At 57.3% G+C, this 14,632-nt stretch overlaps 1 protein-coding gene across 1 annotated transcript in view; it reads left to right on the forward strand.

Annotated features, from left to right (window-relative positions):
- Positions 1–1,110: 1,110 nt before the first annotated feature.
- LOC134433777 (myosin-binding protein C, fast-type-like) overlaps positions 1,111–14,632 on the forward strand; it is a gene marked incomplete at its 5' end in the record, with an annotated part of 29,693 nt that continues 16,171 nt past the window's right edge. The window contains 6 exons of the mRNA XM_063182488.1: positions 1,111–1,270; positions 1,646–1,750; positions 3,659–3,847; positions 6,942–7,076; positions 10,543–10,710; positions 11,561–11,649. Of these exons, the coding sequence (XP_063038558.1) occupies positions 1,111–1,270; positions 1,646–1,750; positions 3,659–3,847; positions 6,942–7,076; positions 10,543–10,710; positions 11,561–11,649 (846 nt within the window). The remainder of the gene's footprint in view (positions 1,271–1,645; positions 1,751–3,658; positions 3,848–6,941; positions 7,077–10,542; positions 10,711–11,560; positions 11,650–14,632) is intronic.

A 14,632-nucleotide genomic window follows, 5' to 3' on the forward strand; every position in this document is an offset into this window, starting at 1 on the left:
TGGCCAAGCACGAGCTGAGCAGCTCCTGTGTCACCTGTCCCACACCTGTCCCTCACCTGTCCCACACCTGTCTGTGTCTCACCTGTCCCACCTGTACAGGAGTTCTTGGCCCATGAGGGGCGTGTCCACCTGGAGGACAAGCACGAGCTGAGCAGCTCCTGTCCCACCTGTGTCACCTGTCCCACACCTGTCCCTCACCTGTCCCATACACTTCAATCTCACCTGTCCCACCTGTGTCACACCTGTGTCTCATCTGCAGGAGTTCTCAGCGCAGGAGGGGCGTGTCCGGCTCCAGGCCAAGCACGAGCTGAGCAGCTCCTGTGTCACCTGTGTCACCTGTCCCACACCTGTCCCACACCTGTCCCACACCTGTCTGTGTCTCACCTGTCTCACACCTGTCTCACCTGTCTGTGTCTCACCTGTCCCACACCTGTCCCTCACCTGTCCCACACCTGTCTCACCTGTCCCTCACCTGTCCATCTCACCTGTGCAGGAGTTCTCGGCGCAGGAGGGGCGTGTCCGCCTCGAGGCCAAGCACGAGCTGAGCAGCTCCTGCCCCACACCTGTCTGTGTCTCACCTGTCCCTCACCTGTCCCACCTGTGTCTCACCTGTCCCATACCTGTCCCACACCTGTCCCACACCTGTCTCACCTGTCCCTCACCTGTCCATCTCACCTGTGCAGGAGTTCTCGGCGCAGTAGGGGCGTGTCCGGCTCCAGGCCAAGCACGAGCTGAGCAGCTCCTGTGTCACCTGTGTCACCTGTCCCACACCTGTCTGTGTCTCACCTGTCCCATACACTTCAATCTCACCTGTCTCACCTGTCTGTGTCTCACCTGTCCCTCACCTGTCCCACCTGTGCAGGAGTTCTCGGCCCAGGAGGGGCGTGTCCACCTCGAGGCCAAGCACGAGCTGAGCAGCTCCTGTCTCACCTGTCTGTGTCTCACCTGTCCCACACCTGTCTGTGTGTCACCTGTCCCACCTGTGCAGGAGTTCTCGGCACAGGAGGGGAGTGTCCGGCTCGAGGCCAAGCACGAGCTGAGCGGCTCCTGTGTCACCTGTCCCTCACCTGTCCCTCACCTGTGTCTCACCTGTCCATCTCACCTGCACAGGAGTTCTCGGCGCAGGAGGGGCGTGTCCGCCTCGAGGCCAAGCACGAGCTGAGCAGTTTCGTCATCGAGAGCGCCGAGCGCGCCGACGAGGGGCGCTACGAGATCCGCGTCACCAACCCGGCCGGCGAGGACACGGCCGCCATCACCATCCGCGTCGTGGGTACGGGACACACCTCACACCTGGGATACACCTGGGCACACCTGAGATACACCTGGGATACACCTGGGCACACCTGGGCACACCTGGGGACAATGGGGATACACCTGGGCACACACCAACCCGGCCGGCGAGGACACGGCCGCCATCACCATCCGCGTCGTGGGTATGGAGCGCACCTGAGATACACCTGGGACACACCTGGGCACACCTGGGCACACCTGAGATACACCTGAGATACACCTGAGATACACCTGGGCACACCTGGGCACACACCTGGGCACACCTGTGGACACACAGGGGGCCACCTGGGCACACACCTGGAAACACACCTGGGCACACACCTGGGCACACAGGTAACCTCACCTGTCCCCGCAGATGTGCCCGACCCGCCCGAGGCCGTTCGCGTCACCCAGGTGGGCGAGGACTGGGCCGTGCTGGTCTGGGAGCCGCCCAAGTTCGACGGCGGGCAGCCGGTCACAGGTGAGAGACACACCTGGGGGGCACCTGGGGGGCACACCTGGGGGCACACCTGGGGACACACCTGGGGGACACACCTGGGGGGCACCTGGGGGACACACCTGGGGGGCACACCTGGGGGGCACCTGGGGGACACACCTGGGGGACACACCTGGGCGGGGCACCTGGGGGGCACCTGGGGGCACACCTGGGGGCACACCTGGGGGGCACACCTGAGAGACACACCTGAGAGACACACCTGGGGGACACACCTGGGGGGCACACCTGAGAGACACACCTGGGGGGCACACCTGGGGGACACACCTGGGGGCACACCTGAGAGACACACCTGAGAGACACACCTGGGGGGCACACCTGGGGGACACACCTGGGGGACACACCTGGGGGACACACCTGGCACCTGGATGGGCACCTGGGTGTCCCCTACCCTTCCCCACACCTGTGTGGGCTCTGTCCTGTGCCCTTCACACCTATCTCACCTGTCCCTCACCTGTGTCTCACCTGTCCCACACCTGGCACCTGGCTGAGCACCTGGATGGGCACCTGGGTGTCCCCTCCTCATCCCCACACCTGTGTGGGCTCTGTCCGTGTGTCCTGTCCTCACCTGTCCCCTCACCTGTTCTCACCTGTTCCCACCTGTCCCATTGTCCCTCACCTGTCCCCATCCATACCTGTCCTCACCTGTCCTCACCTGTCCTCACCTGGCACCCGGATGGGCACCTGGGTGTCCCCACCTCATCCACACACCTGTGTGGGCTCTGTCCGTGTGTCCTGTCCTCACCTGTCCCCTCACCTGCGTCTCCCATTGTCTCCACCTTGTCTCACCTGTCCCCATCTGTCCCTTACCTGTCTCTCACCTGTCTCACCCGTGTCTCAGTGTTCTCTCATCTGTGTCCTCACCTGTCCCACACCTGTCCTCACCTGGCACCTGGATGGGCACCTGGGTGTCCCCTCCTCATCCCCACACCTGTGTGGGCTCTGTCCGTGTGTCCCACCTGTGTCTCACCTGTCCCTCACCTGTCCCAGGTTACCTGGTGGAGAGGAAGAAGAAGGGCTCCCATTGATGGATGAAGCTCAATGTCTGTCCCTCACCTGTCTCACCTGTGTCTCACCTGTCCCAGGTCACCTGGTGGAGAGGAAGAAGAAGGGCTCACACCAGTGGATGAAGCTCAATTTCTGTCCTTTACCTGTGTCTCACCTGTCTCACCTGCATCCCACCTTGCTCAGGCTCCCATTGATGGATGAAGCTCAGTTTCTGTCCTTTACCTGTCTCACCTGTCCCAGGTTACCTGGTGGAGAGGAAGAAGAAGGGCTCCCAATGGTGGATGAAGCTCAATGTCTGTCCCTCACCTGTCTCACCTGTCTCACCTGTCTCACCTGTTTAGGTTACCTGGTGGAGAGGAAGAAGAAGGGCTCCCACCGCTGGATGAAGCTCAGTTTCTGTCCCTCACACACCTGTCTCTCACCTGTCTCAGGTTCCCTGGTGGAGAGGAAGAAGAAGGGCTCCCACAGGTGGATGAAGGGGATTTAGGGCTCCTGTGTCTCACCTGTCTCACCTGTTTAGGTTACCTGGTGGAGAGGAAGAAGAAGGGCTCCCACCGCTGGATGAAGCTCAATGTCTGTCCTTTACCTGTCTCTCACCTGTGCAGGTTACCTGGTGGAGAGGAAGAAGAAGGGCTCCCACAGGTGGATGAAGCTCAGTTTCTGTCCCTCACACACCTGTCTCTCACCTGTCCCAGGTTCCCTGGTGGAGAGGAAGAAGAAGGGCTCCCACCGCTGGATGAAGCTCAATTTCTGTCCTTTACCTGTCTCACCTGTTTAGGTTACCTGGTGGAGAGGAAGAAGAAGGGCTCCCACAGGTGGATGAAGCTCAGTTTCTGTCCCTCACACACCTGTCTCTCACCTGTGCAGGTTACCTGGTGGAGAGGAAGAAGAAGGGCTCGCACAGGTGGATGAAGCTCAATTTCGAGGTGCTGCCCGCGCTCACCTTCGAGTCCACGCGCATGATCGAGGGCGTGCTCTACGAGATGAGGGTCTTCGCCGTCAACGCCATCGGGGTCTCGGCCCCCAGCCTCAACACCCCGCCCTTCATGCCCATCGGTGCGTGGGGAGGGGTCCCGGGGGGGTTTGGGCAAAATCTGGGGGGGGGTTTGGGCAAAATTTGGGGGTGTTTTGGGGAGATTTGGGGCGTTTTAGGGGGTCCTGGAGGGGATTTGGGGGGATATTTCGGCGGGATTTGGGCGAGATTTGAGGCATTTTTGGGGGTCTTGGAGGGGATTTGAGGGGGATTTGGGCAGGATTTGGGGGAGATTTGAGGAGGATTCGGGGGTCCTGGATTGGGTCTGGGGGCTCCCAGGGGAATTTGGGGATCCTGGATTGGGTCTGGGGGATTCCAGGAGCATTTAGGGGGTCCTAGATGGGATTTGGGGAGGATTTGGGGGTCCTGGATTGGGTCTGGGGGCTCCCAGGAGGATTTGGGGGTTCCTGGAGGGGATTTGGGGAGGATTTGGGGGGTCCCAGAGGGGTCTGGGGGTGCTCTACGAGATGAGGGTCTTCGCCGTCAACGCCATCGGGGTCTCGGCCCCCAGCCTCAACACCCCCCCCTTCATGCCCATCGGTGCGTGGGGAGGGGTCCCGGGGGGGGTTGGGGGTGTTTTGGGGAGATTTGGGGCGTTTTAGGGGGTCCTGGAGGGGATTTGGGGGGATATTTCGGTGGGATTTGGGCGAGATTTGAGGCATTTTAGGGGGTCTTGGAGGGGATTTGAGGGGGATTTGGGCAGGATTTGGGGAGATTTGAGGAGGATTCGGGGGTCCTGGATTGGGTCTGGGGGCTCCCAGGGGAATTTGGGGATCCTGGATTGGGTCTGGGGGATTCCAGGAGCATTTAGGGGGTCCTAGATGGGATTTGGGGAGGATTTGGGGGTCCTGGATTGGGTCTGGGGGTGTTTCAGGGGGATTTGGGGGTCCTGGATTGGGTCTGGGGGCTCCCAGGAGGATTTGGGGGTTCCTGGAGGGGATTTGGGGAGGATTTGGGGGGTCCCAGAGGGGTCTGGGGGTGCTCTACGAGATGAGGGTCTTCGCCGTCAACGCCATCGGGGTCTCGGCCCCCAGCCTCAACACCCCCCCCTTCATGCCCATCGGTGCGTGGGGAGGGGTCCCGGGGGGGTTTGGGGGTGTTTTGGGGAGATTTGGGGCGTTTTAGGGGGTCCTGGAGGGGATTTGAGGGGGATTTGGGCAGGATTTGGGGGAGATTTGAGGAGGATTTGGGGGTCCTAGAGGGGATTTGGTGAGGATTTTGGGGTCCTGAAGGGGATTTGAGGGGGATTTGAGGGGTCCTGGATTGGGTCTGGGGGCTCCCAAGATATTTGGGGCATCCTGGAGGGGATTTGGGGGGTCCTACATGACATTTGAGGAGGATTTGGGGGGGTCCTAGATGGGATTTGAGGGGGATTTGGGGATCCTGGATTGGGTCTGGGGGCTCCCAGGGGGATTTGGGGATCCTGGATTGGGTCTGGGGGCTCCCAGGGGGATTTGGTGGTCCTGGATTGGGTCTGGGGGTGTCCCAAGGGGATCTGGGGGTTCCTGGAGGGGATTTGAGGGGGATTTGGGGGTCCTGGATTTGGTCTGGGGGCTCCCACGGGGATTTGGGGGGTCCTGGATGGGATTTGGGGGGTCCTGGATGGGATTTGAGGAGGATTTGGGGGTCCTGGATTGGGTCTGAGGGCTCCCAGGAGGATTTGGGGGGTCCTGCAGGGGATTTGAGGGGTCCTGAATTGGGTCTGGGGGCTCCCAGGGGTATTTTAGGGGCTCCACGAGGTGATTTGGGGCTGTCCTAGGTGAGATTTGAGGAGGATTTGGGGTGTTCTAGAGGGGATTTGAGGAGGATTTGGGGGTCCTGGATTGGGTCTGGGGGCTCCCACGGGGATTTGGTGGTCCTGGATTGGGTCTGGGGGTGTCCCAAGGGGATCTGGGGTTCCTGGAGGGGATTTGAGGGGGATTTGGGGGTCCTGGATTGGGTCTGGGGGCTCCCACGGGGATTTGGGGGGTCCTGGATGGGATTTGGGGAGGATTTGGGGGTCCTGGATTGGGTCTGGGGGTGTCCCAAGGGGATTTGGGGGGTCCTGGAGGGGATTTGGGGTGATTTTGGGGTGCATAATTTTGGGGTGATTTTTGGGCTGATTTTTGTGTGATTTTGGGGCGATTTTTTGGGTGATTTTGGGGGTACTTTTTGGTGTGATTTTGGGGTGATTTTGGATTGATTTTAGGCTGATTTTAGGCTGATTTCGGAGTGATTTTGGGGCTGATTTTGGGGTGTTTATTGGGGTATTTTTGGGCTGATTTTGGGGTGATTTTTGGGGTGATTTTGGGTGATTTTGGGGTGTTTATTGGGGTATTTTTGGGCTGATTTTGGGTGATTTTTGGGCTGATTTTGGGTTGTTTATTGGGGTGATTTTGGGGCGGTTTTTTGTGTGATTTTGTGATGATTTAGGTCTGATTTTGGGGTGTTTATTGGGGTATTTTTGGGCTGATTTGGGGTGATTTTTGAGCCGATTTTGGGGTGTTTATTGAGCTACTTTTGGGCTGATTTGGGGTGATTTTGGGGTGTTTATTGGGATATTTTTGGGCTGATTTGGGGTGATTTTTGGGCTGATTTTGGGGCTGATTTTGGGGTGTTTATTGGGGTATTTTTGGGCTGATTTTGGGTGATTTTGGGGCTGATTTTGGGGTGTTTATTGGGGTATTTTTGGGCTGATTTTGGGCTGATTTTTGGGCTGATTTGGGGTGATTTTTGGGTGTTTATTGGGGTATTTTTGGGCTGATTTTGGGTAATTTTGGGGCTGATTTTGGGGTGTTTATTGGGGTATTTTTGGGCTGACTTTGAGGTGATTTTGGGTGTTTATTGGGGTGATTTTGGGGCGGTTTTTTGTGTGATTTTGTGATGATTTAGGTCTGATTTTGGGGTGTTTATTGGGGTATTTTTGGGCTGATTTTGGGTGATTTTGGGGTGTTTATTGGGGTATTTTTGGGCTGATTTTGGGTTGATTTTTGGGCTGATTTGGGGTGATTTTGGGGTGTTTATTGGGGTATTTTTGGGCTGATTTTGGGTGATTTTGGGGTGTTTATTGGGGTATTTTTGGGCTGATTTTGGGCTGATTTTTGGGCTGATTTGGGGTGATTTTGGGGCTCCCTGCAGCCCCCACCAGCGAGCCCACCCACCTGACGCTGGAGGACGTCACCGACACCACGGCCACGCTCAAGTGGCGCCCGCCCGAGCGCCTGGGGGCCGGCGGCATCGACGGCTACCTGGTGGAGTGGTGCCGAGAGGGGGGTGAGTGCGGCACCCCGAAACCCGGGGGGACCCCAAAACCTCGGGGGGAACCCAAAACTTCGGAGGGGACCCCAAAAATTTGGGGGAATCCCTGAAATTTGGAGCAACCCCAAAAGTTTGTGGGAATCGCTGAGATTTGGGAGGGAATTGACGGTGGAGTGGTGCACCCCAAAATGCTGGGGGACCCCAAAAATTTGGGGGGACCCCATAATTGGAGGGGACCCCAAAATTTTGGGGCGGAATCCTAAAACTTGGTGGAATCCCTGAAATTCGGAGCAACTGGAAGTTTGTGGGAATCGATGAAATTTGGGAGGGAACTGGGGGGTACCTGGTGGAGTGGTGCCGAGAGGAGGGTGAGTGGGGCACCCCGAAATTCGAGGGCACCCCAAAACCTCGGGGGGAACCCCAAAACTTCGAGGGAGACCCCAAAAATTTGGGGTGAGATCACAGAACTTCGGGGGAGATGCCAAAAGTTTGTGGGAATGGATGAAATTTGGGGGACATCAAGTGGTGGCTGGTGGAATGATGAGGGGAGGGGATGAGTGCGGCACCCCGAAATTCGGGGGGCACCCCAAAAGTTTGGGGTGGAATCCCAAAACTTCAGGGGAATCCTTGAAATTGGAGGAGATCCCAAAATTTGGTAGAATCGAGGGAATTTTGGGGGGTGTTAGGGGTGCCTGGTGAGAGGAGGGAGGCGCCTCAAAATTCGGTGGGAGCCCAAAATCGGGAGGGACCCAAAAACTTCGGCAGGGACCCCAAAAGTTTGGGGTGGAATCCAAAACTTCATGGGAATCCCTGAAACTGGGGGAGATCCCAAAATTGAGGGGAATCCCAAAAATTTGGGGATGGAGCCCAAAATAAGCCCTTCCCCAGCCCCATAAACCCCAAAATCCAAAACCCACCAAGCCCATAACCCCAAAACCCGATACCCCCGACCCCATAACCCCAAAATCCGATAACCCCCGACCCCATAACCCCAAAATCTGATAACCCCTCACCCCATAACCCCCCAAAACCCGATAACCCCCGACCCCATAACCCCAAAATCCGATACCCCCGACCCCATAACCCCCTGCCCGACCCCATAACCCCAAAATCCGATACCCCCGACCCCATAACCCCCCAAAATCCGATAACCCCTGACCCCATAACCCCAAAATCCAAAACCCACCAAGCCCATAACCCCAAAACCCGATACCCCCGACCCCATAAACCCCCAAAACCCGATACCCCCGACCCCATAAACCCAAAATCCGATAACCCCTCACCCCATAAACCCCAAAATCTGATAACCCCTCACCCCATAACCCCCCAAAATCCGATAACCCCTGACCCCATAACCCCCCAAAACCCGATACCCCTGACCCCATAACCCCAAAATCCAAAACCCACCAACCCCATAACCCCAAAACCCGATAACCCCCGACCCCATAAACCCCCAAAACCCGATAACCCCGACCCCATAACCCCCTGCCCGACCCCATAACCCCCCAAAATCTGATAACCCCGACCCCATAACCCCAAAATCCGATAACCCCCGACCCCATAACCCCAAAATCCGATAACCCCCGACCCCATGACCCCAAAATCCAAAACCCACCAACCCCATAACCCCAAAATCCGATACCCCCGACCCCATAACCCCAAAACCCGATAACCCCCGACCCCATAACCCCAAAATCCGATAACCCCTCACCCCATAACCCCCTGCCCGACCCCATAACCCCAAAATCTGATAACCCCTCACCCCATAACCCCCCAAAATCCGATAACCCCCGACCCCATAACCCCAAAATCCGATAACCCCCGACCCCATAAACCCCCAAAATCCGATAACCCCTGACCCCATAACCCCCAAAATCCGATAACCCCTGACCCCATAACCCCCAAAATCCGATAACCCCCGACCCCATAACCCCCAAAATCCGATAAGCCCTGACCCCATAACCCCCTCCCCGACCCCATAACCCCCAAAATCCGATAACCCCCGACCCCATAAACCCCAAAATCCAAAACCCACCAAGCCCATAACCCCAAAATCCGATAACCCCTCACCCCATAACCCCCCAAAATCCGATAACCCCTGACCCCATAACCCCAAAATCCAAAACCCACCAACCCCATAACCCCCTCCCCGACCCCATAACCCCAAAATCCGATAACCCCCGACCCCATAACCCCCCAAAATCTGATACCTCCGACCCCATAACCCCCTCCCCGACCCCATAACCCCCCAAAATCAAACACCCCCGACCCCATAAGCCCCCAAATTTCCTTTTTCCCCCCCAGACACGACCTGGACCCCCACAAACACGGAGCTGGTGGAGCCCCAGCCCCATAACCCCCCAAAATCTGCTACCGCCGACCCAATAACCCCAAAATCCGATACCCCGACCCCATAACCCCAAAATCTGCTACCCCCGACCCCATAATCTCTTCCCCAGCCCCATAACCCCCCAAAATCCAATTCCCCCCGACCCCATAACCCCAAAATCCGATAACCCCTCACCCCATAACCCCCTCCCCGACCCCATAACCCCAATTTCTCCCCCAGACACCAACTGGACCCCCGCAAACACGGAGCTGGCGGAGACCCCAGCCCCATAACCCCCAAAATCCGATACCCCCCGACCCCATAATCTCTTCCCCAGCCCCATAACCCCCCAAAATCTGCTACCCCCGACCCCATAACCCCCTCCCCGACCCCGTAACCCCAGTTTCTGCCCCCAGACACCAACTGGACCCCCGCCAACACGGAGCTGGTGGAGACCCCAGCCCCATAAACCCCCAAATTCGGAGCCCTCCAGCCCCCTTCCCAACCCCATAACCCCCCAAAATCCGATATCCCCCGACCCCATAACCCCAAAATCCGATAACCCCTCACCCCATAACCCCCTCCCCGACCCCGTAACCCCAATTTCTCCCCCCAGACACCAACTGGACCCCCGCGAACACGGAGCTGGCGGAGACCCCAGCCCCATAACCCCCCAAAATCTGATACCCCCCGACCCCATAATCTCTTCCCCAGCCCCATAACCCCCAAAACCCAACACCCCCGACCCCATAACCCCAAAATCCAATACCCCCGACCCCATAAACCCCCAAAATCAAACACCCCGACCCCATAAACCCCTCCCCGACCCCATAAACCCCCAAAATCAAACACCCCCGACCCCATAACCCCAAAATCCAACACCCACCAACCCCATAACCCCCTGCCCGACCCCATAACCCCAAAATCCGATACCCCCGACCCATAACCCCAATTTCTCCCCCCAGACACCAACTGGACGCCCGCCAACACGGAGCTGGTGGAGACCCCAGCCCCATAACCCCCCAAAATCTGCTACCCCCGACCCCATAACCCCCCAAAATCTGCTACCCCCGACCCCATAACCCCAAAATCCGATAACCCCCGACCCCATAACCCCCTCCCCGACCCTGTAACCCCAATTTCTGCCCCCAGACACCAACTGGACCCCCGCCAACACGGAGCTGGTGGAGCGCTGCGGGCTGACGGTGCGCGGGCTGCCCACCGGGGAGAAGCTGCTGTTCCGCGTGGTCGGCGTCAACATCGCGGGCCGCAGCCCCCCGGCCACCATGGCCCAGCCCGTCACCATCCGAGAGATCGTCGGTGCGTCCGGGGGCGCCCCGGAACCGGGGGGGAGCACCCCGGAATCTGGGGAGGTTGAAATCGGGGGGGAAATCCTGAAATCCGGGGGGAAATCCCGAAATTATGGGGGGAAATCCCGAAATCGGGGGGATCCATAAGGGAGAGGGGGGGATCCAGAAAGGGGGATCCATAAAGGAAAGGGGGGACCCCGAAATCAGGGGGCACCCCGGAATCGGGGGGAGCACCCCGAAATTTGGGGGGGAGGCGGAGATTGGGGGGGAGGCTGAAATTGGGGTGAAGTCGCGAAATTATGGGGGAAAATCCCAAAATCGGGGGGAATCCATAAGGGGAAGGGGGGGATCCCTAAAGGGGGATCCATAAAGGAAAGGGGGGACCCCGAAATCAGGGGGCACCCCGGAATCTGGGGAGGTTGAAATTGGGGGGGGAAATCCCGAAATCGGGGGGGAAATCCCGAAATTATGGGGGAAATCCCGAAATCGGGGGGGATCCATAAGGGGAAGGGGGGGATCCCAAAAGGGGGATCCATAAAGGAAAGGGGGGACCCGAAATCAGGAGGGACCCCAAAATCAGGGGGGAGCCCAAAAACCGAAGTGGGGGAACCCAAAATTGGGGAGGCATCCCAAAAATTGGGGAGGGACCCCAAAAATGGGGAGAGACCCCAAAAATGGGGAGAGACCCTAAAAACGGGGAGGGACCCCAAAACTGGATCTGAAACTTCGGGGAGAAAAACCTGAAGGAATTAAGGGGAGAATTGATGGGTAAGGGGGAACCCCAAAATCGGGAGAGACCCCAAAATTTGGGGGTTCTGCCCCATAAATCCCCCCCCTAAACATTGTCCAACCCTCCCCAGAGCGCCCCAAAATCCGGCTGCCCCGGCACCTGCGGCAGACGTACGTGAGGAAGGTGGGGGAGCAGGTGAACCTGGTGATCCCCTTCCAGGTGAGCGGGGCACCCCAAAACCCGGGGAATCTGCCCCGGGGAGTTATCGGGGTCACTCGGCCCTATAGGGACAGCTCGGCCCCGTGGATTTATTGGGGTCACTCGGCCCTATAGGGACAACTCAGGCCTACGGATTTATTGGGGTCACTCAGCCCTATGGATTTATTGGGGTCACTCGGCCCCATAGGGATTTATTGGGGTCACTCGGCCCTATAGGGACAGCTCGGCCCCATGGATTTATTGGGGTCACTCTGCCCCATGGATTTATTGGGGTCACTCAGCCCTATAGGGAGTTATTGGGGTCACTCGGCCCTATGGATTTATTGGGGTCACTGGGCCCCATGGATTTATTGGGGTCACTCGGCCCCATGGATTTATTGGGGTCACTCGGCCCCATAGGGATTTATTGGGGTCACTCGGCCCCATAGGGAGTTATTGGGGTCACTCGGCCCTATGGATTTATTGGGGTCACTGGGCCCCATGGATTTATTGGGGTCACTCTGCCCCATAGGGATTTATTGGGGTCACTCTGCCCTATAGGGACAGCTCGGCCCCATGGATTTATTGGGGTCACTCTGCCCCATACGGATTTATTGGGGTCACTCAGCCCCATGGATTTATTGGGGTCACTCTGCCCCATAGGGATTTATTGGGGTCACTCTGTCCCATGGATTTATTGGGGTCACTCAGCCCCATGGATTTATTGGGGTCACTCTGCCCCATAGGGATTTATTGGGGTCACTCAGCCCCATGGATTTATTGGGGTCACTCTGCCCCATAGGGATTTATTGGGGTCACTCTGCCCCATAGGGAGTTATTGGGGTCACTCTGCCCATGGATTTATTGGGGTCACTCTGCCCTATAGGGACAGCTCGGCCCCGTGGATTTATTGGGGTCACTCTGCCCCATAGGGATTTATTGGGGTCACTCGGCCCTATAGGGACAGCTCGGCCCCATGGATTTATTGGGGTCACTCTGCCCCATGGATTTATTGGGGTCACTCAGCCCTATAGGGAGTTATTGGGGTCACTCGGCCCTATGGATTTATTGGGGTCACTGGGCCCCATGGATTTATTGGGGTCACTCGGCCCCATGGATTTATTGGGGTCACTCTGCCCCATAGGGATTTATTGGGGTCACTCTGCCCTATAGGGACAGCTCGGCCCCATGGATTTATTGGGGTCACTCGGCCCCATAGGGATTTATTGGGGTCACTCGGCCCCATAGGGAGTTATTGGGGTCACTCGGCCCTATGGATTTATTGGGGTCACTGGGCCCCATGGATTTATTGGGGTCACTCTGCCCCATAGGGATTTATTGGGGTCACTCTGCCCTATAGGGACAGCTCGGCCCCATGGATTTATTGGGGTCACTCTGCCCCATACGGATTTATTGGGGTCACTCAGCCCCATGGATTTATTGGGGTCACTCTGCCCCATAGGGATTTATTGGGGTCACTCTGTCCCATGGATTTATTGGGGTCACTCAGCCCCATAGGGATTTATTGGGGTCACTCAGCCCCATGGATTTATTGGGGTCACTCTGCCCCATAGGGATTTATTGGGGTCACTCTGCCCCATAGGGAGTTATTGGGGTCACTCTGCCCCATGGATTTATTGGGGTCACTCTGCCCTATAGGGACAGCTCGGCCCCGTGGATTTATTGGGGTCACTCTGCCCCATAGGGATTTATTGGGGTCACTCGGCCCCATAGGGATTTATTGGGGTCACTCAGCCCCATGGATTTATTGGGGCCACTCTGCCCCATAGGGATTTATTGGGGTCACTCGGCCCTATGGATTTATTGGGGTCACTCTGCCCCATAGGGATTTATTGGGGTCACTCAGCCCCATGGATTTATTGGGGTCACTCAGCCCCATAGGGATTTATTGGGGTCACTCTGCCCCATAGGGAGTTATTGGGGTCACTCTGCCCCATGGATTTATTGGGGTCACTTGGCCCTATGGATTTATTGGGGTCACTCTGCCCCATAGGGATTTATTGGGGTCACTCTGTCCCATGGATTTATTGGGGTCACTCAGCCCCATAGGGATTTATTGGGGTCACTCTGCCCCATAGGGAGTTATTGGGGTCACTCTGCCCCATGGATTTATTGGGGTCACTCTGCCCCATAGGGATTTATTGGGGTCACTCGGCCCTATGGATTTATTGGGGTCACTCTGCCCCATAGGGATTTATTGGGGTCACTCTGCCCCATAGGGATTTATTGGGGTCACTCTGCCCCATAGGGAGTTATTGGGGTCACTCTGCCCTATAGGGACAGCTCGGCCCCATGGATTTATTGGGGTCACTCAGCCCTATAGGGACAACTCAGGCCTACGGATTTATTGGGGTCACTCAGCCCTATGGATTTATTGGGGTCACTCAGCCCTATGGATTTATTGGGGTCACTCTGCCCCATAGGGAGTTATTGGGGTCACTCGGCCCCATAGGGATTTATTGGGGTCATTCTGCCCCATAGGGATTTATTGGGGTCACTCGGCCCTATAGGGACAGCTCGGCCCCATGGATTTATTGGGGTCACTCTGCCCTATGGATTTATTGGGGTCACTCTGCCCCATAGGGAGTTATTGGGGTCACTCTGCCCCATAGGGATTTATTGGGGTCACTCGGCCCCATAGGGATTTATTGGGGTCACTCTGCCCCATAGGGAGTTATTGGGGTCACTCGGCCCTATAGGGACAGCTCGGCCCCGTGGATTTATTGGGTCACTCAGCCCTATAGGGACAACTCAGGCCTACGGATTTATTGGGGTCACTCAGCCCTATGGATTTATTGGGGTCACTCGGCCCCATGCATTTATTGGGGTCACTCAGCCCCATAGGGATTTATTGGGGTCACTCAGCCCTATGGATTTATTGGGGTCACTCGGCCCCATGGATTTATTGGGGTCACTCAGCCCTATGGATTTATTGGGGTCACTCAGCCCCATGGATTTATTGGGGTCACTCAGCCCCATAGGG

This window comes from Melospiza melodia, unplaced genomic scaffold (assembly GCF_035770615.1).
Source record: "Melospiza melodia melodia isolate bMelMel2 unplaced genomic scaffold, bMelMel2.pri scaffold_254, whole genome shotgun sequence".
NCBI lineage: Eukaryota > Metazoa > Chordata > Aves > Passeriformes > Passerellidae > Melospiza > Melospiza melodia.